Consider the following 24,425-nt stretch of genomic DNA (forward strand, 5'->3'; position numbering starts at 1 on the left):
TCATTTTAGATAGCCAGTCTGTTTTAGTTGGGACGCTGCTGCTTTTCCAATTTTTGGCAATCAATAACCTTGCCACCGTAGTCACATACATAAATATTGGTCTGACCATTCTTTTTATTTCCTCTGACATGATACCTAGGAGAAAGGATTCTGGGTTTTTTTCAAATGAAAATCTAAACATCTTTTTCAATTCGTTATAGATATTTTCCCAGAATCCCACTATCTCTATGCACTCCCACCACATATGTAGAAAGGTTCCTGCCCCGTTGTTGCATCTCCAACAGACATCACTACAGTTTTTATACATTTTTGCCAGTCTGACCAGGGTCAGGTACCATCTGTATTGCATTTTCATTACATTCTCTCTTAAATTATAGCATGCCATAAATTTGATATCTCTTTTCCACAGCCCTTCCCATTGGCTCATCATAATATTTTTCCCTAAATCCTGGGCCCACTTTACCATCACTGTCTTCACTTGCTCCTCCTTTACCTCCCATTCTAGGAGCAAATCATATAATTTGGAAATATGTTTACTTTTAGATTGGATTAAGTACTCATCCAATCTTGAAATTTCTTTCTCAAATCCTTTTTGTTTATCTTTTGCTAGTCTCTGATTAATTTGAAAAATATGGCAGCCAATCGTTCAATTTTTTTTTAACTTCCTTATATTCTTTCAATTTAAGTTTGTTATTTTCCTCTTCCAGTAATACCTTATATGTTGCCTAATTTATTATTCATATTCTTTCTCTTTATGGTCATGATTTCTAAGGGTGAGGTTCCACCCTTGGTGGAAAAGAAATCTAACATTTTTGGGGGGGAGAAGGGATTCAAATCTAACTAACTGTGAGTTTCTTGAGTATAAGCCCTATAATTCAGTACTTTTAAGTGTCTGTATTAATTACATGATTCGGGATTGCTCATTTGATTTGGCAATGAAAGACTTGTTACAATTCAACACAAATTTGAGTCCAGGTCTCCACTGCTCAGATTTATCTTTTGCTGCCTCGCATCCAAGACCTGCAGAGTTCCTGCATCAACTTGTCACTTGCAAGGTCTTCTTTGTCAGGTTTGTACATACATTGTCTCTGTGTCTCATCCATTCAGCCCTTGTTTGGATGTCAATTCCCCCTACAGTTGCTGGCCTTATTTCTCCCAAGTCATTCCACGACAGCAGGCATCCATCTTTCAATTACAGTTACTTCTAAAAACGCAGTGGGGACAATGCTGGAAGAAGGAAGATGGTATTTCTCTTCAGAATATCTGGGCCGTGTTTTATAGAGGCATTCACTTTTATCGGCTGGACAGTGAGTAAATTTACTGGCATGGTTCAGTGGTGCAATGTTTTTTGGGTGGGGGTGGTTACATCTTGTTGTTGTTTGCCAGGGCCCAAGCATGGAGGGAGCAGTTTGAAGGCGCAGGGAAGAAAGGGGATTATTATTTCTTTCTAGACCTGAAGGTCAGTGGCATCTGATCTGGGCTGTAAGCTCATTACTGCGAGCAAGAGAATGCGGCTAAATCATACAGCATGCTTTTTGGTATGTTTATGCAGACACGGTTTCCTGCATCTATATGGGGTGTGCAGACTTTGTGAGCTTTGCTGGAGCCAACAGCCCCCTTAATACATTCTACATGTGAAGGGAGCTCTGTCATGTGGTCAAGGGGCAGTGGAGAATTGCTGGCCACGCCCCTGGGCTCACATGGCTTTTGACAACTGGGTGCCAAGCACAAATTTGGCTGAAGATGCTTCTGTGAGTCTGCAAGGGAAAGCATTCCCCTCTGAATTTCTGCTTGTGATGCATCTTCTGAAGGCAGAGAAGTAGAGCAGCTTTGGGGAGCTCTCTCATGCACCCAGACCTGCTGTCTTTGGCTCCACACACAAGGTACTGCTAATGGGAAGGTTTGGGGTTTTTGTGGGTTTTTTTGAGATATTTCCTCCCTTAAATATTTCTTTCGGGTTAGCACATGCAGAATATCAAGGCATACCTTAACTGATAAACAACTACTGAGCATTTAATTGGGCAGAAAACCCCTGTTTATTTTCTCTTGTTATACCTTTCAAGTTTAGAGATCTGGCTCTAATCCTAATAGAATATTGTAATTCCTCACCCTAAGCCTCTTGATTGAATTGGCCCATATAAGGCTTATTCAACGCCAAAATCATTTAAAAGACTGCTGATAGCAAATGAAGTGTCTCAGTTGTAAATAATACCAATATAACAAGAGCTTTTTCTTTTCCATCTTTCCCTTTTTCTCATTAAAAGAGAGTGCTCAGTTTACCAAAATAAGAAGTTAAATAAGGGCATCTCTTTGCTAATAGGAGAAGGGGAGCATTTGAAAAATGGCTGTGTACACACTCCCATTTACTCTACATCCAGTGAGCTCTACACCACAGGTTTGGGAAGACCACACCACATTATGTTAACCCCAATCCATATATCTATCCTGTTATTTCTTGTGAATATTGCATTTTGATGTGTGTGTGTCCCCAAACTAGCTTTGTTCCAAATTGAGAACAACAACAACAACAACAACAACAACAACCTAGGTGTGTGAGGCCAATAAGGTGTACATTGACTTTGAAGTGGTAGGAAACAGTCCATTCTTAACACCTTAGGGCAGGGGTAGGCAACCTAAGGCCCAGGGGCTGGATGCAGCCCAATCGCCTTCTCAATCCGGCCCGTGGATGGTCCGGGAATCAGCATGTTTTTACATGAGTAGAATGTGTCCTTTTATTTAAAATACCTCTGTGTTATTTGTGGGGTATAGAAATTAGTTCATATTTTTTTCCAAAATATAGTCCGGCCCACCACATGGTCTGAGGGATGGTGGACCGGCCCACGGCTGAAAAAGGTTGTTGACCCCTGCCTTAGGGTCATATCATGCCATTCTGCTACAATGTGCACAGGCTTTGGTGGGGGTTTGGTGGGGGACCTCTAGGTGTTGCTGGACAACCATTCCCACCCTCCCTGACCTGGAGCTCGCTGGATGGGGCAAATGGAAGCCCAAGGAAACCTAGTGGAGGGTCAAAGGTCAGTCATCACTACTTTAGATACTAAGGTTTAGACCAGGCATCCACAAACTTCGACCCTCCAGATGTTTTGGACTACAATTCCCATCTTCCCCGACCACTGGTCCTGTTAGCTAGGGATCATGGGATTTGTAGGCCAAAACATCTGGAGGGCCGCAGTTTGGGGGTGCCTGGTTTAGACTATGTCTCTGGCCCCCCAGCAGGCCAATAGACTTTACCCTCGTGGACATGGGACTCTGATCCAGTCACCATTTGACATGGTAACACACAGGGAACTTTGACAAACGGATCAGACTGGGTTCTGGACCGCAACACTTGCCTCACAAAAGCAAGGGGAACCACCATTGGTACTGATTAAAGACATAAAATACAACACTCTCCTTAAATTGTGGAGTGTGGTGTGATTAGTCAGTGCAGCCGGCAGAGTTGGTGGTGAAAAACTGTGTTGTTCCACCCTCTGCATTGGCAAGGGACCGTCTTTCGGCTTAAGATACATTTTCACATCCCAACAAACAACTGAAACAGGAAGCACAAGCGTGTTGCGCCTCACTCTTTTACGCTTTTTCTGCAGTAGAGATTTTGCACTCCTCAGGTAGATCAATGTTGGCACCCTTGCGGCATAGAAAGCACATAATTAATCTAAACATGTTTACTTGGAGGTGGGGACGGGGGAGAAATTTTATCAAGGTTGTGTAATTGGTTTTTATGTTTTGTTATGGTTGCCATATTTCAAATAGTGAAAATCCAGACACAAAAGTTGAGGTTTTGGAGCTATTTTAAAGAAAATTTGCCAAGATATAGACATGGGTTGCCATATGTGCAGATTTTTCCAGGCATTTCAGCGAATTCCGCCCGGACACTGTTTACGACTACCATATTCTGGCTGTGTTCAGGAAATTCCGGATATATGACAACTCTAGATTCGTAAATCGCTTGAGAGTTACCTTAGCATTAAGCAGTATATAAAATTATCATTTTTTTAAAAAAAATATTATTATTACCACCACCCACCCTTCACCCTAAGGTTGCCACAACAATAACAAGGAGCACCCAACCTCTGAAGAACTGTTATGTTTCGTGGAAGGGAAAAGCATGTTTTGACTAAATCCCAAACCCCATTTCCAAACTGGTCCCACAATTTTTTATAAAATGTGTCTGTCCTCATGTATATGTACAGGTAAGTATATGTAGAATTGGAGTCTCAGTTGTATTTTTAGGGGGACTTAGCAAAAAGCAACTCATTCTAATAATCCAAGATCTCATATATCATGGGCAATGTTTACTACCTCTGCTCAAATTTGCTGAATGCAATAAACGGCAAGGGAAGTTCATTTGGATGCAAAGTACTTGAACACTGAAGCTGCCAAGGCTCCTTTTTCATGGATCTATTTTAAGGCCATTCTTAAAGCTTCTGCTTGCATGGCTGACAGGATCTGTGATACCAGCTGTAAGACCCCATTGAAATGTCCCTCTTAAGCCTTTGAAGCCTGACAATTCAGAAATAAAAACCGGGAACGAAGGCCATAGTGATGACATTAACACAGAGAAGTAGATCCAACACCCTTGTAAAATCAGCTCTCATGCCCTCCAACATTTCTTTAAAATAGACATCCTATTCCATAATGATGATGGTGGTGGTGGTTTCTACCCCATCCACTTGACTTGCCCCATGCCCCAGTTACTCTGGGTGGCTTTCAACATATATAAAAACCAAAATAAAACTAAATAAATGTCCCTTTTTTGCAGGGCTGCCTTCAGCTGTCTTCTAAAGGTTGTATAGTAACTTATCTCATTGACTTGGGGGTTGCATAACCTCATACCCTCCAATATTTCTTTTATGGAAATAGGGATGTCCTAAGGAAAAGCAGGACTTGCTAGGATCAAATCAGAAACTGTAAATCAGAGACTGTCCCTGGAAAATAGGGACACTTGGAGGGTCTGAGTTCTTCCGCCAAAATTAAAAATGAGACTATGATTGTCACCTTCCTTACACAATGACCTGATTCACAGATAACACAAATCCATGGGTTGCTTGTTTTAACTAACCACAAGCTGTCTCACAGACGATTAAACAAACTATGGCTTGTTTCTCCAAAGTTGGTTGGTTTCCCAGCTGCTCTTGCCTCGTGCCTTTGTAGATCAGTGAGCATTTAAGGTGAGGTGGCCCAAGAAACTGTGCTTAAGGAAGTGTACTGGGCTTGCATGTTATGCCAAGAGATAGGAAAAGCAAAACAATGTCTATAAATCAGTAGCAAACCATGTGGCTTGTTGGTATTAGAATTATCAAAAGGGAATTCTAGCCGGAAAAGATTTCTAGAATGTTTTACCTCCTGTGAAGTTCTTCTCCATGTAATCGATGATCTGATTATAGTCACTGATGATGTTGTCTCCGTGGATGATCACAGGTACCTCTTCCCCAAGATTGAGACGCATAAACCATGGCTCTTTGTGCTCAGTCAGTGGCATGCTCACATCCCGCTCTTCGCAGGGTATCCCCTTTTCTGCGATGACCAGGCGGACCTAGAGCAAGAAATAAGTGGAGATATGACTCAGGGCTGCCTCCCAACCTCCTGCAGCATACGCAACAAAGACTTTGGGCTGCTCCACATCCCCTGTATCTTGAGCATTGTTTGCACAACACTTACATGGAGGTTGGATTATATTGTTGGATAAATTTAAAAGGGGGTTCCTAGATTGGAGGTTACCCTCGCAGAAACCCAAAAGAAAAGGATGCAGGCTCCAAGGGAAAAGATGGGCATTTATTGAACTATAAATGCACATAGGGACAACCTCAAAAATAAGGAAAAGGCTGCAAAGAACCACATCCAAAGCAATGTTATTGATACACTTCCAGATCACACACTCATCACTTCATTTCACCAATCAAAGGATCACAACAATCTTAATAACTGCAACCCAATGTCATCATCCTGAACCAATCAAAGTTATTTAGCTCTTCAGATCAGCCCTCATCATAACATCATATGATTACATACAGTATAACCATTTCTTCAGTATCTTCCTTTAAGGTACACAACCCATTAAGTCTTTGACTAATTTTCTTGTTCATTAAAAGTCTTCCAATGTCCTCTTCTACCTTCATTTTTTTTTTTTGCCCAAGTGTAGTAATTTACATTTCTCCCTGTTAAAATTCATCTTGTTTGCTTTGGCCCAGTTGTCTAATCTGTTAAGGTCATTTTGAAGGGTGATCCTGTCCTCTCCAACAATGTATCTCATCTCATCTTGTGCATTTGTTCTGATTTGTTTTGTTTGCATGGCGGTTATACTTATAACTTTTCCCCTACATTTATCCTGATTTGCTTGTGGGGTGCTTATACACTGTCCTGTTAATCATTTGTTCATTGCACACTTTTTAAAATGCATTGCCCCGTTAATCATTTGTTCATTGCACACTTTTTAAAATGCATTGCCCCGTCACTTTCAAAAAGGCAAAAGGTCCAGTTCTTATCTAAAGTGAATTTATTGTGCTAGGGCCACAGAGCCCTTTAATACTTTTAGCTGTGCAAACCTAGGCTTGTATCCAATGTGGCACTATATAAGCATCCCATCAGCACAGGGATTCCCGCTTCTGCAATGGGACTCCTTCCTCTCTTCTCCCAGTGCAGTCCCTAAAACTGTTTTGGGTCCCCCACCCCACCCTCTGGAACAGGCTCCCTTATCCATTGGGGAACACTGATTTACGCCATTAAGCATTTTTGTTTGTTGGGATTTTAGGGTAAAGAGTGAGTAAATAACAATAACAGTAATAATTATTTAAAAAAACCTTTAAGTCCCTTATACCCCCAGTCATTTTGTGTGTTGTTGATGCAACTACAGTAGTATTTTTTTAATTGTTCATAGTTGTGCATCATACATTAACCATGATCTCAGTTCTCTGAGTGCCAAACTCAGAATGATGTATCAGTGGAGTTTGCAGAAGTACAAAAAAGCAATAGGAAAAAAGCCTAAGGAGGGTGGGGGGAGGTTGACCCAAAAACAGCCAGTGGAGACTGAAGAGAAAACAGAAAAGAGGGAATGGAATGGAGTGTCCTAAAAACACCGCTGTGTTTGATTGCAAGTCACGAGACCCCCAAAGGATTTCAAAGGAATAAAAATGGAGTAAAAATATATACGTGCCATAAAATTTTAATGAAACACAGCAAAATATAAATACAAAATCAACACAAACAATGATTCAATTTTTAGCAAAAGGAGAAAAAAGTCATTTCAACTCAACTGCTATAGAGGAAAATTAAGCTTCTTATGAAGCTAGTATTATTCAGATTTTTCTGCAGATAGGGGAGCAATAAGCTAGCCTAGAGACAAAGGGTTATATTCAGCATAGCGCTAACATTAAGGTTCCATTAGTGCAGGGATTTTCCTTGTGTGACAGAACCTTATATCACTCTCCTCACCCCATGCACCCCCTAAATCTGTTCCAGGGGTTCTCTGAACCCTTCAGAGCAGATCTGAGGATGGCACAGGTCATGCATGTGGGGAGGAGAGAAGAGAATTACATTAGTGGGAATCCTTGCATTGGCTTCTACTATTGTAATGATTTAGGTGAATGGGGATCAAAGGTTTTGAAAATGCTTTGAGAAAGCTCTCATTTTAGGGTGGTCATCCGTAGGGCGGAGCTGGGCATGATGGTATCACAGAGGCAGAGGCGGGAGTCGGTAGGGAGGGCAGCGCAGTGGAAGGAGTGTCGGATTAGCTCTGCCGCTGTGCCCACACTGCCCCAACCTCTCCATCACTTTCCTACTCCTCCTCTCCGTTACCAGCAGTGACCCCTGTGCTGGGAAGCCAAAAACGCCACCCCACTCCACGAGCTGCTATTGGTGGCCCCATGCAGAGGACAATACTTTATTTTTAAGGGCTATCAGAGGGCAGTCTTTTCCTTTGAAGGGCTGTCTGGTTGGTCCACATCCAGTTTAGAGATAAAGAACCATAATAGCAAGGGCACTGGAATCACCCATTAGCTGCTAGACCTGGGCAGCAGACCGAGAAAGCACACAGGTGACCCATCCACAGCCTTCCCCACTATGGCAAGAGGTATTTTATTTCTATTTAAATTGTCATCGTTATTTCTATATTGGCACCAAGACCTGGCAGAGAGGGAGGTGCTATTTTGTGGATGGGTGATTCTAAAAGAGAATGCTCCCCCAAGACTGAAATCCCTACAGTGGATAATTAGTACACCGAGGTTAAGGCTTAGGCTAGAATCCAGTGCAAGAAGATCAAACTATCCATTCTTAAGGAAATCAGCCCTGAGTGCTCACTGGAAGGACAGATCGTGAAGCTGAGGCTCCAATACTTTGGCCACCTCATGAGAAGAGAAGAATCCTTGGAAAAGACCCTGATGTTGGGAAAGATTGAGGGCACTAGGAGAAGGGGACAACAGAGGACAAGATAGTTGGACAGTGTTCTTGAAGCTATGAAGATGAGTTTGACCAAACTGCGGGAGGCAGTGCAAGACAGGAGTGCCTGGCGTGCTATGATCCATGGGGTCACGAAGAGTCGGACACGACTAAACGACTAAACAACAACAGAATCCAGTGTGGTGTAGTGGTTAAGAGTGGTAGACTCGTAATCTGGGGAACCAGGTTCGCATCTCCGCTCCTCCACAGGTAGCTGCTGGGTGACCTTGGGCTAGTCACACTTCTCTGAAGTCTCTCAGCCCCACTCACCTCACAGGGTGTCTGTTGTGGGGGAGGAAGGGAAAGGAGAATGTTAGCCGCTTTGAGACTCCTTCGGGTAGTGATAAAGCGGGATATCAAATCCAAACTACTCTTCTATGGACCCCATGGACCATAGCACGAAGGACTGTACCACATGATTTTTCCAATTCATCCTTCTGTTCCTAGAACTGATGAAACCTGGCACCAGGTTGAGATAATCTAGATGCATAGATGGCTCTCAATAAGAAACGTGTGGGGAGGGGAAGGGTTTGTAGATGAGATGTGCAGGGAATTGCATTATATAGAGCAAGTACCTTGCTGAGATCCATATTCGCTCTGTTTAATGCCTTCATTGGCTCTCTCTGTTTCCTGATCTGTTTTTATTCCAACCATGGCTGGTTTGCTGCCTTTAGCTGACAAAAGCCAAAAATATGCTTAAGACCCTTAAGCTTCCATCTGATTGGATTGACGGCCTCAATGCCAGATTATCTAGCTGCAGGACAGTGAGAGAGGCAGTTACTTTGGCTTAGCCGGATGGTGAATCCCTCCAGCAGGTGCTAGGATCTGCTGAGGGAAGGAAGATATAGCATGCAGTCCTTCATCGCCCACGCTGCTCAGAGGGAGTGGGTAGGAAGCACAACTTGGCTGCCTCAGCAAGACCCCTCCTCCCCCTCCCTCTTCTCGAGTATGTAAGAGTCAGAGAGTCACTAGCAAGAGCAAGCACAACTCAGGCTTTCTGACTTGCAGATGCTGTTCAGTCTCAAAGTGCTGGCCCAAAACATTTTGCTGCCCAAGGCAAAAGGACACAGTGGCCTTCTCCATTCTATGCACTAGAACAGCAATTGTACCTGGCAACAGGACATCATCTTCCACCACACCTGAGGGCAGCAGGCTAGTTAAGGGTATGCAATGATAGCCTGTGCACTGATCTCCATCAGAAGGGAGTGGCCAGTGACTCGGGAAGAAAATCAAAGTTACTGAGCTTTTTTTGGGGGGGGGGGTAAATTCTCTCAAAAGAGGACATTACGGCAGTAACCGGGGCAGGTTTATCTGGGGGGAATGAGCAGAACCTCCGTCAACTGAGTACTTTCAATGCTTTTTTAATAATTTTTGTGGATCTAATTTAGTAATTTTTATCCGTCCCCAACTTGGCTACACCCATGGAAAGATATGCACGTCCTGATTTAAAATCTCTGCTGGGATGAAGACCCCACAATCCCTCAACACAACTGATTGCCAACCAATGGGACCAATTGAAATGCACTACAGCTCATTCCTTCCCACCCCCTCACATCAAGCGCTACAGCAAAAGCTGCATTATTTTGGTGCTGTTGGTGTCTCACAGCTCTTGAGGCACACGGAACAAAAAGCCAATTATGGGGAGTTGAGCGAAAGGTAATGAACCGAAAGAGAGGAGCTTGCAAGCAACGTTTTGGCAGAGCACTTTGCACACATCCCGGCGACACCACTGGTTTCAGACCTGCATTGGCCACAGGCATGTTTGGAAAGATAACGGCATAATATTGGCTTTCCCATTTTTTCTGGGGAAAAAGCTCATCAAAACAGGCTGGCTATATTTTGTCTTTTTCTGAACCTTCAAACATTTAGCTTCACTGGATGTCCCTAAGTTCTAGTGCTACGAGAAATGGAGAAAAACTTCCTTCTATCCCCTTTCTCCACACTGTGCAAAATTTTATATGCCTCTATCATGTTTCCTCTTGCTCACGCTTTGAAAATGCTGAGGTGTTACAGCCAGTCAAGAGGAAGAAGCCCCTTTCAAGCCTGAGAGAGGACTTAAACCCTCCAAGATAATGTAAGGAAGGGCCAGTTCAGATAGGGAGCAGAAATGTGATTCTCATTTCATGTCCGCATCTCATTTGACACGCTGAAAAAAGCAGGTAATTCTCTAGGGGAGATTTTCCTCCTCCTGTGGGCAATTTGTATCTCCCTGGGGAAAACACACGTGTCTCACGCTCTGGCACTTCAACTGTGCTGCAGAAGCACAGCTAGAGGATGCGTGAGTCACAAAAGCTTCCACTCATATATTATAAGTCTGAAACTAACAGTGGAGTCACCTCACAGCTTCACGACACAATTTGCCCGTTAATATGTTATTGATAGCCCTAAAGGGGGGGGGGGAGCCAGTCAAATGGATGGGGAGGGAAAGAGATCTAATTCTTCTGAATATGAAGGATGAAAAGCCCTACAGATATGGAAAAGGCATACATTGAAACTGGACTTCATAAAGGGATCAGTTGGGGAGTGTGAACACTCACCCCTTACACCATAGGGCTCCAATGAGACCTTCTATTGGGTAGGGGGGCATTTATTCTGTATAACGTCCCCCATTTAGTATCAATAGTTCTCTCATTTGTCTATATTGGGTGCCTTTTAAGACACAGAAAATCAAGAGACACACTACTAACATTAATAAAATAAAATAAAATCCTACAACACAAATAGCATCAGTACTACTATTCCCAGGGCTGGCCCAAGGCATTTTGGCACCTGAGCAAAACCACTAAATGTGGCTCCTGCCAGGGAAGAAGAGGACAGTGAGGTTCTGCATCAGGATTGGAGTGGGGAAATAAAGATCAACATCAGGAATGGGGGGTGGGGGTGGGAGGACACCAGCAATGCCTCTACAGTGGTACCTCTAGTTACGAACTTAATTCGTTCCGGAGGTCTGTTCTTAACCTGAGGTGAGCTTTCGCTAATGGGGCCTCTTGCTGCCGCTGCGCCGCCGGCACACTTTTTCCCGTTCTCATCCTGGGGCAAAGTTCTCAACTCGAGGTAACCCTTCCAGGTTAGCGGAGTTTGTAACCTGAAGCGTTTGTAACTCGGGGTACCACTGTATTCACTGAGAGGCTGCCGTGGTGGCAGGTTTAGGCAGTGGGCTGTTGAGGAGGCTGCAGATCTGGCTTCCAAGGACTGTGCTGTAGCTGCTGCCGACACTGTGGCGGCAGCAGTGGGTGATGCGTCCCTTGGAGGCTGGATTTGCCACCCCTGTGGATCCTGCCACCTGAGGCGGTCACCTCATCTTTCCTCATTGGTGGGCCGGCCCTCACTACTACTTCTACTACTGTTATTGTTGTTATTATTGAACACCACAAATTTTCTATGTTCTGTGTATATTTTAAAAGGTAACTTGGTATCTGCCCACATGCTTACAATCTAATACAGTACAAAAGGAAAGCAGAAAGTATTGCAGCAGCTGCTCCTTTACTGAAATGGGTAGGGTGATGTTGGTCTCCCTCTTGCCAGGATGTTGCTGCTGAGAGGCAAGAGGTGCAGCCCTAGGCCTCTTGGTACATAAATCACAATGCACTCCAAGTGTCAACAGCTGCAACATAAATCTGTATGTCAGCTGGAGGTACTGCATTTGTGGTGATTCTGTTCCTATCAGGTGGGCAGTGCACAGAAGGTGCTGGAAGCTCGAGGCCCTCTGCTCCACCTCATGATGGGTTCTATCTTGCCATCTGTGCTGTTCAAAACATCTACTTTGATGTAGTCAAGGGATTTTGAGTGGCATATTTTGACACCCAGCTCGGCTTCTCCTTTTCATCTGAATTAGTTGAAATGCTAAACCAATGCCTAGTGATGGACCGGATGAGAACAAATAAAGGTCACATCGGCACACCACACATTTAAAGCACATGGCTTCTCTCTAAGAATCCTGGGAGCTGTAGTTTATCCCTCACAGAGCTGCGATTCCCAGCAGCCTTAATGAACCCTAAATGTATGGTGTGGATGTGACCAAAGTGAGAATCAAAATAAAAGACAATACAGTAGCCAAATGTAGGTGGGGAAGCAACTGACTCTGGAGTAGGGATAAGCAAGGTTCCCTGGGCTCTATCTAGAATAGGTCCACCTAATATAGGCTAATCTGGCCTTGATTTGGATTGGTCTTGAATTAATTGCTTTAAGATCAGGCTCATATCATAATCCAGGTCTTGCCATGTCCCTGAAGTAACAGGGGACATGAAGAGGTCTGGGTGCCTCACCTCCCTAATACATAGCTGCCAAGTTCTCCCTTTTTTTAAGGGAAATTCCCTTATGCTGAATAGGCTTCCTCGCGAGAAAAGGGAAAACTTGGCAGCTATGCCCTAATATTCTTATAAGCTGCCCCCCACCGAAGAACATAATGAGGCAGGAAGGCCTCTCCAGCTCGTGCCACTGCCCCCTAAACTTGCATGATGGAGGAAATGAAAAGAATGTTGCAATGCATGTGACAGACATACAGTCATACCTCGGGTTACGGCCGCTTCAGGTTGCGTGTTTTCGGGTTGCGCACTGCGCCGAACCCGAAAGTCGTGGAATGGGTTACTTCCGGGTTTCGGCGCTCACGCATGCGCAGAAGCACTAAATCACGACCCGCGTGTGCACAGATGCGGCGCTGCGGGTTGCGAACATGCCTCCCGCACGGATTACGTTTGCAACCCGAGCGTCCACTGTATTATTTGATTCAAGACAGCATTTCACGGTGCCCTGGGTTAGTCACAGCTGAGTCCATTCCAGGACATATGCTAGGCTGTGGAAGACATTATGTTATCAGCAGTTTTATTTTCACTTCCTTTCGTAATGTTCCCCAGCATGAAATTTTCCTTTTTTTCACAGCTGCTATGAAAACACCACAACAGAGGAGGCCTAAGAGGAGAGAGTAGGAGACAGGGATGATGACCACATTGGGCCTGCTCCAGTTGGATTTTCCATTTCCTGCTCCTCCTCATGCAAATGATTGATTGATAATATTTCTATGCCGCATTTCATCCACATGAACCGCAAAGTGGCTTACAAACAATAAATAACAATAACAGAACAGAGCATCGCAAATACAACATAAACCATATAGAATAATTACCAAGCCATCATAAAATCACTACAATCTATAAAACACTGTTAGGAAAACAACTGCAAAAATAAGCTGAACAACACAATGGCAACAAAAGTCATATTACAGGATTCACTAAGTACTACAACAGTAATGATGTAGAAAACAATCTTAACAACATTAACAAAATAGCAACCAAAAAAAATAAGCTAAGCACTGTTGAATTCATGAACACACTCTCCCTACCTCCATCCTATATAATAAAGTCCCTATGTCTCTGCATCCAGATTCCCTGTGTCCCGTTTTCCGTGCTACTGAGCATGTGCCCCAGGGACACAGGGATTGGACGCAGAGACTGCACGCACACACACATGCTCTCCCCACCCCACCCCCCACCCTGCACTGGCTCAATAAGCAGTTAAAACAGAGGCCACCAGGTGGAAGGCAGGAGCAGGCAGCAAGGCCCCTAAGCAGGGCAGGCCCTCTCTCAACGTGCCCAAGGGCCTGAGGAGGAAGCCGGGATGACCAAAAATCGAGGCCCCGGCCTCTCCTCACCAACAGGCCCAAAATGGAGGCCCAAGCAGCGCAAGATAAAGCAGGCCACCAGTGGAAGGCAGGAGCAGGCAGCAAGGCCCCTAAGCAGGGCAGGCCCTCTCTCAACGTGCCCAAGGGCCTGAGGAGGAAGCCGGGACAACCAAAAATCGAGGCCCCGGCCTCTCCTCACCAACAGGCCCAAAATGGAGGCCCAAGCAGCGCAAGATAAAGCAGGCCACCAGTGGAAGGCAGGAGCAGGCAGCAAGGCCCCTAAGCAGGGCAGGCCCTCTCTCAACGTGCCCAAGGGCCTGAGGAGGAAGCCGGGATGACCAAAAAATCGAGGCCCCGGCTTCTCCTCACTAACAGGCCCGAAATTGAGGCCCAAACAGCGCAAACAACCGGGAGACCCCCGCTGGGCCGGAACGGCCAGGAAAGGCGCGGGGAGGCCACCGAATGCTCAGCGCCAACCGTGGGACCCTCAGAAAGCGCCGGGGTGGGCGCAAGCCCCCTGGACGGCAAAGCTCCCTCCCGGATGCAGCAGGTGACTGAAAAACAGCCGCGGAGGCCAACAAAAGTAGCGGGAGCCACCCCCACCCCCGAAAAACTGGGCGTACACCCCGGAGCAGCCACCCGGGCCATCCAGGAGCCAGAATTCGGCCACTGGGCCCTGGCAGCAGCAGCGCTATTGACGGAGAAAAATTAGGAACCAAACGGCAGGCGCAAAAAGTGCGCGAAAACAGGGTGGGAAGGGATCTGCACTCCAAACACAAGCTTCGGAGGGGGTAAAGGAAGAAATACCCCCCGCACCCCCCAGCCGAGCCCGGGCTGTAAAGGTAAAAAAAGGGGGTGACTTTGGCTTCGGGTTTGGGAACGGGGGGGGGGGAATTAGGGATAAATTAAGGATCAAAGGGAGGGGGGAAGGAACAATCAATTAGACAAGGAATAAAAGCCCCCCACGCGCTGCTGCCACCGAAAAAGGCCGAATGTTCTAGCGCCCGTTTATTTTATAAGTTGACTCTGTATTTCGGTTGGAAAGTTTTTGTATTTCTTCTTTTTTGAATTTATAATTTGAAATAAATTGCTAATGTAATGCTGAGCTAATGCAAGAGCCCCCAAACCTGTTGGGGCTATCAATGGTCCCTTGATCTTTAATGGCACAGCTGCCCTCGCACTTCTGGTGAAACTCTTCTAGAAATCAATGCTGCCTAGGAACACAAGAACTGCTGCAAAAGGTCAGACCAAGGGTCCCACCGCCGACAGCAAGGACAGGTCCCAGGGTTCGGAGAAGCGCTGCGCAAGCGCTTCTCCGAACCCCGGGATGTTCTAGCGCCCGTTATTGAACGGGCTGAAATACACTAGTCCTATATAATAAAGTGCAAGTGTCTCTGCGTCCAAGTTTTCCGTGTGTCCCTGGGTTATTGCGCATGTGCCCCAGGAACACAGGGATTGGACAGCAGAGACTACACGCGCGCACTCCCCCCCTCTGCCTCCTCCAACCGCCGCTCCCGGCTGGACACCGCCTCACTGCAGGGCACGTCAGGGAAGCGAGGGTGGAGGCCGGCGGAGGCCTCCTCCTCACAACCCTCCCTGGCCTGTGAGAGGAGCGGCGGGAGGCCGCGAAGCAGCGGCGGCGAGGTAGGTGTTTGTGTCCCGCGTCCTTCCTGTCGGTGGCTGGGGGAGAGGAAGGAAGGACAGGACAGCAGTGCTTTCTCCTCCTCCGTTCCTGTCCCCCTGCCGCCGACAGCAAGGACAGGTCCCAGGGTTCGGAGAAGCGCTGTGCAAGCGCTTCTCTGAACCCCAGGATGTTCTAGCGCCCGTTATTGAACGGGCTGAAATTCCCCAGTGACTCATAATCTTCCACTCAACTGTCCTGTGGGAAGCATTCTTGGAAAAGGAGACAGGCAGGCAAATACCACTTCAAGGCCTACTTAGGCCAGACTTCTCTCCCACTCCTGCAATGGTTGTTGGTGTCCATTGGGTAGGAGGCAAGGAGACCAACAGTAGGTAGAGGCAGAGCCAATGAAAGGCAGTGCCACCCCCTGGAAATAAAGAAAGGAGGCAGGTGGGGACTGACTGAAGTTGGTGGGGTTGTGCCCCAATTGCCCTTATTGACCAAGATCCACTGCACCCCTGTGAGAAGGATCCGTGCACATTTTAAAAATATGTACTGTAATTCAATGTTACTTCTCCACCTTAGAACTAGTCCTATCCTCAGGGCTGACGCGGTCATTAGGCAGGGTGAGGCACCGCCTCAGGGGTCAGAAGACTCCGAGGTGGCACTGCTTGAGGTTACCTTTACCTTGAAATGGGAAGTGCTGCCCTGCCATTGCTGCTGTCGCCTGCACCACCCACCACCTCTGGCCACCTCAGAGCTGATTTCCAACAAGATCCTGCCGAACTCGCATAAGATCTTGCAGAGTGTATGAGCTCTTGCCTGAAATGGGTGTGATCTTGCCCAAAATTGGCACTGACGCTGGTGTGGCAGTGGTGGTAGGGCAGGTAGCTGTGGCAGTGGCAGACAGGACAGCACTTCTCGTTTTACCTCAAGCTGTGAAACGGGACATGCCTCCGCTGTCTATCCTGGAAAGCAGGATAGAAATAGTTGTAATAAATACAGGCCAAAATAGAAATTACACTTCAAACATGTGAAACCGTCTCCTGAGACAGAATGAAATTCCAGAGACTGCAATTCTGCGAGAGGCATTGTTTCTAAGCTTCTGAACATAGATTCAGGAGCTCCATCTAAAGAGTTAAAAAACAGCACACATTATGCAGCAGGTGGCTAACAAGCAACTCTTAATATCACATTATGTTCTTAAAATTCCAGCCTGCTAAAACGAAATAATAAATATGTTTACAAGAGAACCCCTAAAACAAAATTAGCCATATGAGATTAGCAGTTAATTTATACATGGGGTTGTCAATTTAGATTATAATGAAATGTAAACAAGGCAAACCAACTAATTAAACAAAGAGGTGGCAATTGCCCTGAAGAAGTGATACTTATATCCAATAGGCATGCTAGTTTTATCCACATCCAGTCAATGAGCTGTGAACTTCACAGCCACAGATGGAAGTCAACAGAACTCATGAAAAGGTTTATGCTGATCCTACTATCAGCTGAGGTGCTTCCCAATCAAAGGCCTGGTCATTCCTTTTAACAATACAGTGGTGTCTCAACTTATGAATTTAATTCGTTCTGAAGGCACCTTCGTAAGTCGAAAAATTAGTAAGTCGAAAAACGCCATTGGAAACGCGATTTCCCATAGGAATGCATTGGAAACAGAAAAATTCGTAAGTCGAAGCAACCCTATCTAAAAATTCGTAAGTCGAAAAATTCCTATCTAAAACCGCCACGGTTTTTTTCCGGATGTTGAGACATTCGTAAGCGCGCGGTCATTACCCCCATTCGTAAGTCGAAAAATTTGGTTGTCGAGTCGTTCGTAAGTCGAGGTACCACTGTACTGGCAGTAGATTTGGAAAAGTCAAAAGAAAGGTCTTCTTCACATAGTATAACATTTTATGGAATAATAATAATAACAATAATAATCACCTGCCCTTTACCAACAAGTCCCAGGGTGGGTTACAACAATTTAAAATTTAGAATTAAGTTAAATCAGGAAGAAGAAGAAGAAGAAGAAGAAGAAGAAGAAGAAGAAGAAGAAGAAGAAGAAGAAGAAGAAGAAGAAGAAGAGGAGGAGGAGGAGGAGGAGGAGGAGGAGGAGGAGGAGGAGGAGGAGGAGGAGGAGGAGGAGGAGGAGGAGGAGTTGTTTGGATTTGATATCCTGCTTTATCACTACCCAAAGGAGTCTCAAAGCGGCTAACATTCTCCTTTCCCTTCCTCCCCCACAACAAACACTCTGTGAGGTGAGTGGGGCTGAGAAAATTCAAATAAGTGTGACTAGCCCAAGGTCACCCAGCAGCTGCATGTGGAGGAGCAGAGACGCAAACCCGGTTCCCCAGATTACGAGTTTACTGCTCTTAACCACTATACCACACTGGCTCTCAGGAATAGGGTGGGCCCTGAAAACACACATCTCAGTTGTCAAAGGCCAAGGTAAAGGGGTGTATTAAGTATTCACTGAAAGCAGTATAGTGAACAAGTCAGACACACCTCTGTAATGAGGGAATGCCACAATTTAGAGGTTTCCACAGAGAAGGACCTCCCCAGAACCCCCCCCCCAAGAAAATTTATGTGGGATGATGCAAGCTGTGGTGATAGCTGCTGGCTTTAGAAGATTTTGAAAAGGGAGCAGACAAATTCACAAAGGTTATTAGCCACAGCAGCTTAAATTAGCCTTTGCCAGCTTGATGGACTACAGCAGCTGCCATCAGGCCCAGCTGCCATCAGGCCAGGGTTGGTGGGAGCTGTAGTGCAAAGCAGCTGGAGGCAGTGCCAGATTTACGTATAAGCTAAACAAGCTATAGCTTAGGGCCCCACTCTCTTGGGGGCCCCAAAAACATTTAAAGGGGGAAAACCTGGATGTACATTTCCAAAATATAAGATAGGAAAAAAATAAAATAAAACCTACATACAGCAACAGAGTTTTGTGTTGTGTAGGCTCTTATGATGCAAGTAATGGGCACCACCTGCTCCCTAAAATATCACTGGTTTGCTCATTTCTATATATAGGGTACCTACATTCTGCATGTGCAACTGGCTTTAGATACCTATTAGGTCCATAAATTACCATATAGCATATATTCCACACAAAATACAACGACAATTTATTGTTGACAGCTGGGCATATAAAGGGCCCCATTACTTTCAGTAACTTAGGGTCTCATCAAACCTAAACCCGGCCCAGACTGGAGGGCACTAGGTAGGGCTGCCATATGTCCGGAATTTCCTGGACATGGCCGGGATTCAGCAACCAGAAACAGTGTCCGGATGGAAATCACTTAAATGTCTGGGGAAATCCGGACATTAGGCAGCCCATATCGGAAGTGTAGATTTTGGTGAATTTCCTTAAAAACTTCATATTATTATTATCATTATTATTGATTTTGCAACAACAACTTTGGACAAAACCAGATTTTCACTTTTTGAAATATGGCAACCCTACACTAGGTGAGTGAAGCCTGTCTTAAACGGACCTCTCTGAATACCAATTGCTAGGTGCCGTACAATGGAGGAAGACTATGGCCTTCATTTCCCGCTTGCAGGCTTCTTGGAAGCATCTGCCTGGAAATGGTTCGAAAACAATGACCAGCCTGCATCAGGAGTGGGGACCCTCTAGCCCAGGCATGTCAAACCTGCGGCCCTCCAGATGTTTTGGCCTACAACTCCCATGATCCCTAGCTCTAGCACATGGGCCACATGAGCAGAGCTCCTCCCCTCTGGCTCCCTTCCCATACGTAAAGGTAAAGGGACCCCTGACCATTAGGTCCAGTCGTGACCGACTCTGGGGTTGCAGTGCTCATCTCACGTTATTGGCCAAGGGAGCCGGCGTACAGCTTCCAGGTCATGTGGCCAGCATGAAAAAGCTGCTTCTGGCGAACCAGAGCAGTGTACGGAAACGCTGTTTACCTTCCCGCTTGGAGTGGGACCTATTTATCTACTTGCACTTTGACGTGCTGGGACCGAGCAACGGGAGCTCACCCCATCGCGGGGATTCAAACCGCCGACTTTCTGATCCGCAAGCCCTAGGCTCTGTGGTTTAACCCACAGCGCCACCTGCGTCCCCTCTTTTGTCCTCACATCTACTTTTGTCCTCACACATACCATGACATGTAGGCCCCGATTCCATCTTTTCCCCATTCCCAGTTTCAATCCTCCTTCTTCCCAGGACTCTGCAACCGCCCTTTATGTTCAGGTGACATCACAGTAACACTGCCACAGACTCGCGGAATGACTGGTAACAGACGACCTCTCTCTATTACCTATTAGCTTCTAATGAAATGGAAGGTATCACACATAAGGAGGACCAAAACTCTTCTGGTCTGAAACTCTACAGAGAGAAGCGGTTATGACTTGAAAGTAGGGCTAGCATCCCAGAAGCTGAGGGCCTAGCACTGACCTGCCCAAATTAAGACGGGCATGCACACACTCAATGGAGCATTTCCCTCACAATCCTTTCAGGAGTAAATAGATTTCTACGTATACTTTGGTGTTGTAATTACTGAATGGAGGAAGTTTTATTTGGAGGTGGGAAATAAATGGAGGAGGAAGTTTTATGTATTGAATGTGGCCTCCAATTTTGGCCCATGTGCATTTTTCTGTGAATCAGAATGCCAAACATTTTCAGCCAAAACAACTTCCCCTGGGACTACATCTTTATACTTATTTGTTCAATCTAGCTGGAATTTCTTAAATAAAAATAGGAAGTGAAAATCAGGAATGGATGAGTCAGCAGTGTGATGCAGCAGCTAAAAAAGCCAATGCAATTCTGGGCTGCATCAATAGGAGTATAGCATCTAGATCAAGGGAAGTAATAGTACCACTGTATTCTGCTCTGGTCAGACCTCACCTGGAGTACTGTGTCCAGTTCTGGGCACCACAGTTCAAGAAGGATACTGACAAGCTGGAACGTGTCCAGAAGAGGGCAACGAAAATGGTCAAAGGCCTGGAAACAATGCCTTATGAGGAACGGCTTAGGGAGCTGGGTATGTTTAGCCTGGAGAAGAGAAGGTTAAGGGGTGATATGATAGCCATGTTCAAATATATAAAAGGATGTCATATAGAGGAGGGAGAGAGGTTGTTTTCTGCTGCTCCAGAGAAGCGGACACGGAGCAATGGATTCAAACTACAAGAAAGAAGATTCCACCTAAACATTAGAAAGAACTTCCTGACAGTAAGAGCTGTTCGGCAGTGGAATTTGCTACCAAGGAGTGTGGTGGAGTCTCCTTCTTTGGAGGTCTTTAAGCAGAGGCTTGACAGGCATATGTCAAGAATGCTTTGATGTTGTTTCCTGCTCGGCAGGGGGTTGGACTGGAAGGCCCTTGTGGTCTCTTCCAACTCTACGATTCTAGGAATGGGCAAGATTTTGCAAAAAAAAAAAAAATCAGGCTTAAAAAAATTCACATCACAATTAATGCATTGACTAGGGAATGTGAAACATGTCATTAATGTGAAATTTATAACCCTGAGTATCACACATTTCCTTTTTAAAAATAAAGGTTCTAGTTCCCTTGAGAAACTCAAAACAGTGTTGCTAGTTTCTGCTGTTAGAAAATGGGTGGCAGTTTTAGCCCTCTTTAGCTGCCACAGACCACTTTCAGTTGTTTCTTTTGTCTTCTAGCTCTTTTTTCACATATGGTTTATAAGTTGTAGCATTCTATCTTTCCTAGACATGTTTTTTGCCAGGTAGGAAAATAATATTTTTTAAAAGTGGATATTGCATTTACAGAGATAGCATAAAAGACTATGATTAATGTTATGGAAGCAAATTTTCATTTGAATATTTTATTCCTCTCACAGAAGTTGTACTTTATGGTTGCAGAATTTAGGGCAGAATTCCAGGCGTCCTGTATATAATTTATGGAGTATAAGAAAAAAGGTCCAGAGCTTTGTTTTGGAGCCTGTAAGACCATTTATCTCTGGCGTTTTTGGTTTATACAAGAAGTGGAATTGACTCCTTAGTTTGCAATGGTTTTTCTCTTCTCTATTTGTTGAGAGAAAACTGGCTTTCGGAGAATATTGGCATATTCATTGTATGCTCTGGCCATGGTACTGAAAGAAAAGGAAGAAAAGCTACAAGTCTCTCCATTAGTGACATCCTGATCCACTGTGGCATCTCAGCCCTGTACATGCTCTGTTTTTGCATGCACCAGCCCCTTTGGGTAACAAAGTGAGGGGGCAATTAAAACCAAAAATGTTCTGACTGCATGAGGATTTGAGTTTTGATCCCTATTCTGATATACAGTAATATAGGGGGTGGAGCTTTTTTTTTTTTTTACATGCATGGAGGCTGAATTCTTATTGCTTCTACAGCAGGGATGAGGAACCTTTGTTTCTCCATATGTTGCTGGACTACAACTCCCATCATCCTTGACCATTGACTTTGCTGGCTGGTGTTGATGGGAGTTGCGGGCATGAGTTCCCCAACCTTGTGCTAGAGGAATAAAACTATTAGAATGAGGGTGTTCTGCTCTTAAACACACCTTGAATTATTTTTCTTCTACCCTTTGCCACACTGAGCATTCCTCATAAGCTCTGCTTATGCACTTGCAACACCAGATTTCACCAGGAAGCAGGCACATACAAGGAGTGGGGGGAACCCTTCCTTCTCTGCAATCAACTAAACAACAACAACACCAAGTGGGGGGACTTAGACAGGAATGGCACATTTGTGTGCTGTCACTTTAAGGGTTCATTCTGCTGCCCCGTGGAGTCCCATCAATTATGGCAGAGGTGGGGCTAGCACTGGATTAGTTGTAGAAAAGCATGTATGTGTAGCTGTTTAACTGTTTCCTTGCCCGAGCAGAGAGACAGAGATAAAGACACAAAGAAAATCCCTGAATGGGGGTGTTACCAGGAGATAAAATAAAAGGGGAAGAGCTGAGTTAGCTTGTTTCTCAGGCAGAGCAATTACAGAGCAACTAACCTTATGTCTGACTCACCTATCCAAAAGAAAGAGAGTACTGTATTTGCCTCCATTCTTCCCTGGTGTTTTTTTTTTGTGTGTGTTTTTTTAGATGGCTGAAATAGATTTCTTTCTTTCCGAAACATTCCAGATTCCCTGTTGCTGGGGTTGCTTTGAGCTTGCAGGTGTACTCCACCTAGCTTTCTGCTCCTGGAGAAATGAAAGGCCCTCCCGCCTTGAGGAAACCTGCCCATTCACCATCTTCCCCATGCATAATTCAACCCCCATGTATAATGAATGCTGAAAGAAATGGCTGTGTGTGTATGTGTACCTAAGAAAGATAAAGGTCAGGTGTGTTTCATCCTTTGTTCACAACTGCCCTGAGCTGCCCAGGAAGCATGGGGGGTGGGGGGGTGCCACTTGCTCTTAGTTTGAAAGACAAAAGCTGACAGCATCTGTGCACTGACTCAAAGAGTCCAGGAAGCAGGATTTCAATCCTAGTGCTGCAGTGTCAGAAGTCAATGGATTGTTTGGTACAGGTTCTTCGGAGACGATATGCCCAGTCCAGCCCTACAGTGAATATACAAGGACCCAGATCCATTTATGTCTCCATGCCTTCTCTCCATCATTACAGGAGACAGATGATCAGGATTCGTTTCCCCCTCCCTCCCTATGCTTCTTCCCTACCTCCATTCATCCCATCTTTGGCCCACAGAAACCAAGAAGCCTCTCCAAACACAACATGCAAATCTGACCCCCAAACCAGACAGAGACAACCAGGGCTCCCCTCCCGCTGCTTTAGGCAAATGCTGTTGGAAAATGCAGAAATGCAGACACAAAGCACACCTCCGCTGAAGCACACCGCTCCCTCGGGCATCCTCAGGGGAAAGCGCCCTGGTCTGCCGTCTCCCCCACCCCCGCTGCCTGCATGATTGTTAGGAGGGCAACATCCAGGAATTTGCCCTGCGATAATATTGGCTGGCGCACAATCCCTCCCTCCCGAGCCCAGCCTAGCGTTTACCTTCTGTGAGCTGAATGACTGGGTCCAATGATACAAAACCAGCCTGTCCTTGGATCTGAACGCAGGGTGTGCCGGGTCCTGGTTCGCCTCGTCCTCCATGGATTTGCCTGCATCGTTCTCCAGTGCTGAAATGGGCCACCAGCTGCAGTTGGTGGGAGTAACATTGTTGGGAGTCGCCATGACAGCCTGTGCTTATGGAAGAGCAGGAGAAGGAGAGAGCTGCAGCTGCTGTACTATCGGAGCATCACATGGGCTCATGGAAACAGCATCACTCCCGGAGCCAAGGGGGTTCGGTTTCATTACTCACCCCAGATTTGCATGGCGAACCCAGAGCAGCTGGATCAGAAGCCGCATCTACGGTAGCTTGAGGAAGAGAAGGAGTGTAGCGCTCTCTCTCTCTCTGTGTGTGTTTGTGTGTGTGTGCGCGCGCGCGCTAAATCACAGCCCCTTTACACCCATGGCAAGCTTGAGAGTGAGGCACATTGCTGCACTGCTCATGCATTGTTCTAATCACAGACACAACACACCGTCGATGCCACCTGACGGCGAACCTGGGACTCCACATCCAACGGGACATCCTGCATCTTATTAGCAATAGAGTGTAGCCTCCTTTATCGGGATGGTTTGTGGAGGGTGCCCGGATAATCCAGGTAAATAGGACTGGCAATGAACTCCTAGGGAAGCATGTTTTTGCTTCTATGAAGAGTCAGATCCTAGAAATCTGATCTCATTCCCCCCCCCCCTCAACCCCACTGGCAGGTTAGGCAAATTGCCGAGACTTTATGCTGAAGATGAATACATTGGT

General features: G+C 45.7%; 1 protein-coding gene across 1 annotated transcript in view; it reads right to left on the reverse strand.

The window, feature by feature from the left end:
- The window catches only part of GDAP1L1 (ganglioside induced differentiation associated protein 1 like 1), a 49,776-nt gene extending 25,631 nt beyond the window's left edge, over window positions 1-24,145 (reverse strand). The window contains exons 1-2 of the mRNA XM_035123115.3: window positions 23,621-24,145; window positions 5,359-5,551 (exon numbers count right to left, since the gene is read on the reverse strand). Of these exons, the coding sequence (XP_034979006.1) occupies window positions 5,359-5,551; window positions 23,621-23,800 (373 nt within the window). The 5' untranslated portion in view covers window positions 23,801-24,145. The remainder of the gene's footprint in view (window positions 1-5,358; window positions 5,552-23,620) is intronic.
- Between the last annotated feature and the right edge of the window lie 280 nt (window positions 24,146-24,425).

This window comes from Zootoca vivipara, chromosome 7 (assembly GCF_965207765.1).
Source record: "Zootoca vivipara chromosome 7, rZooViv2.hap1.1, whole genome shotgun sequence".
NCBI lineage: Eukaryota > Metazoa > Chordata > Lepidosauria > Squamata > Lacertidae > Zootoca > Zootoca vivipara.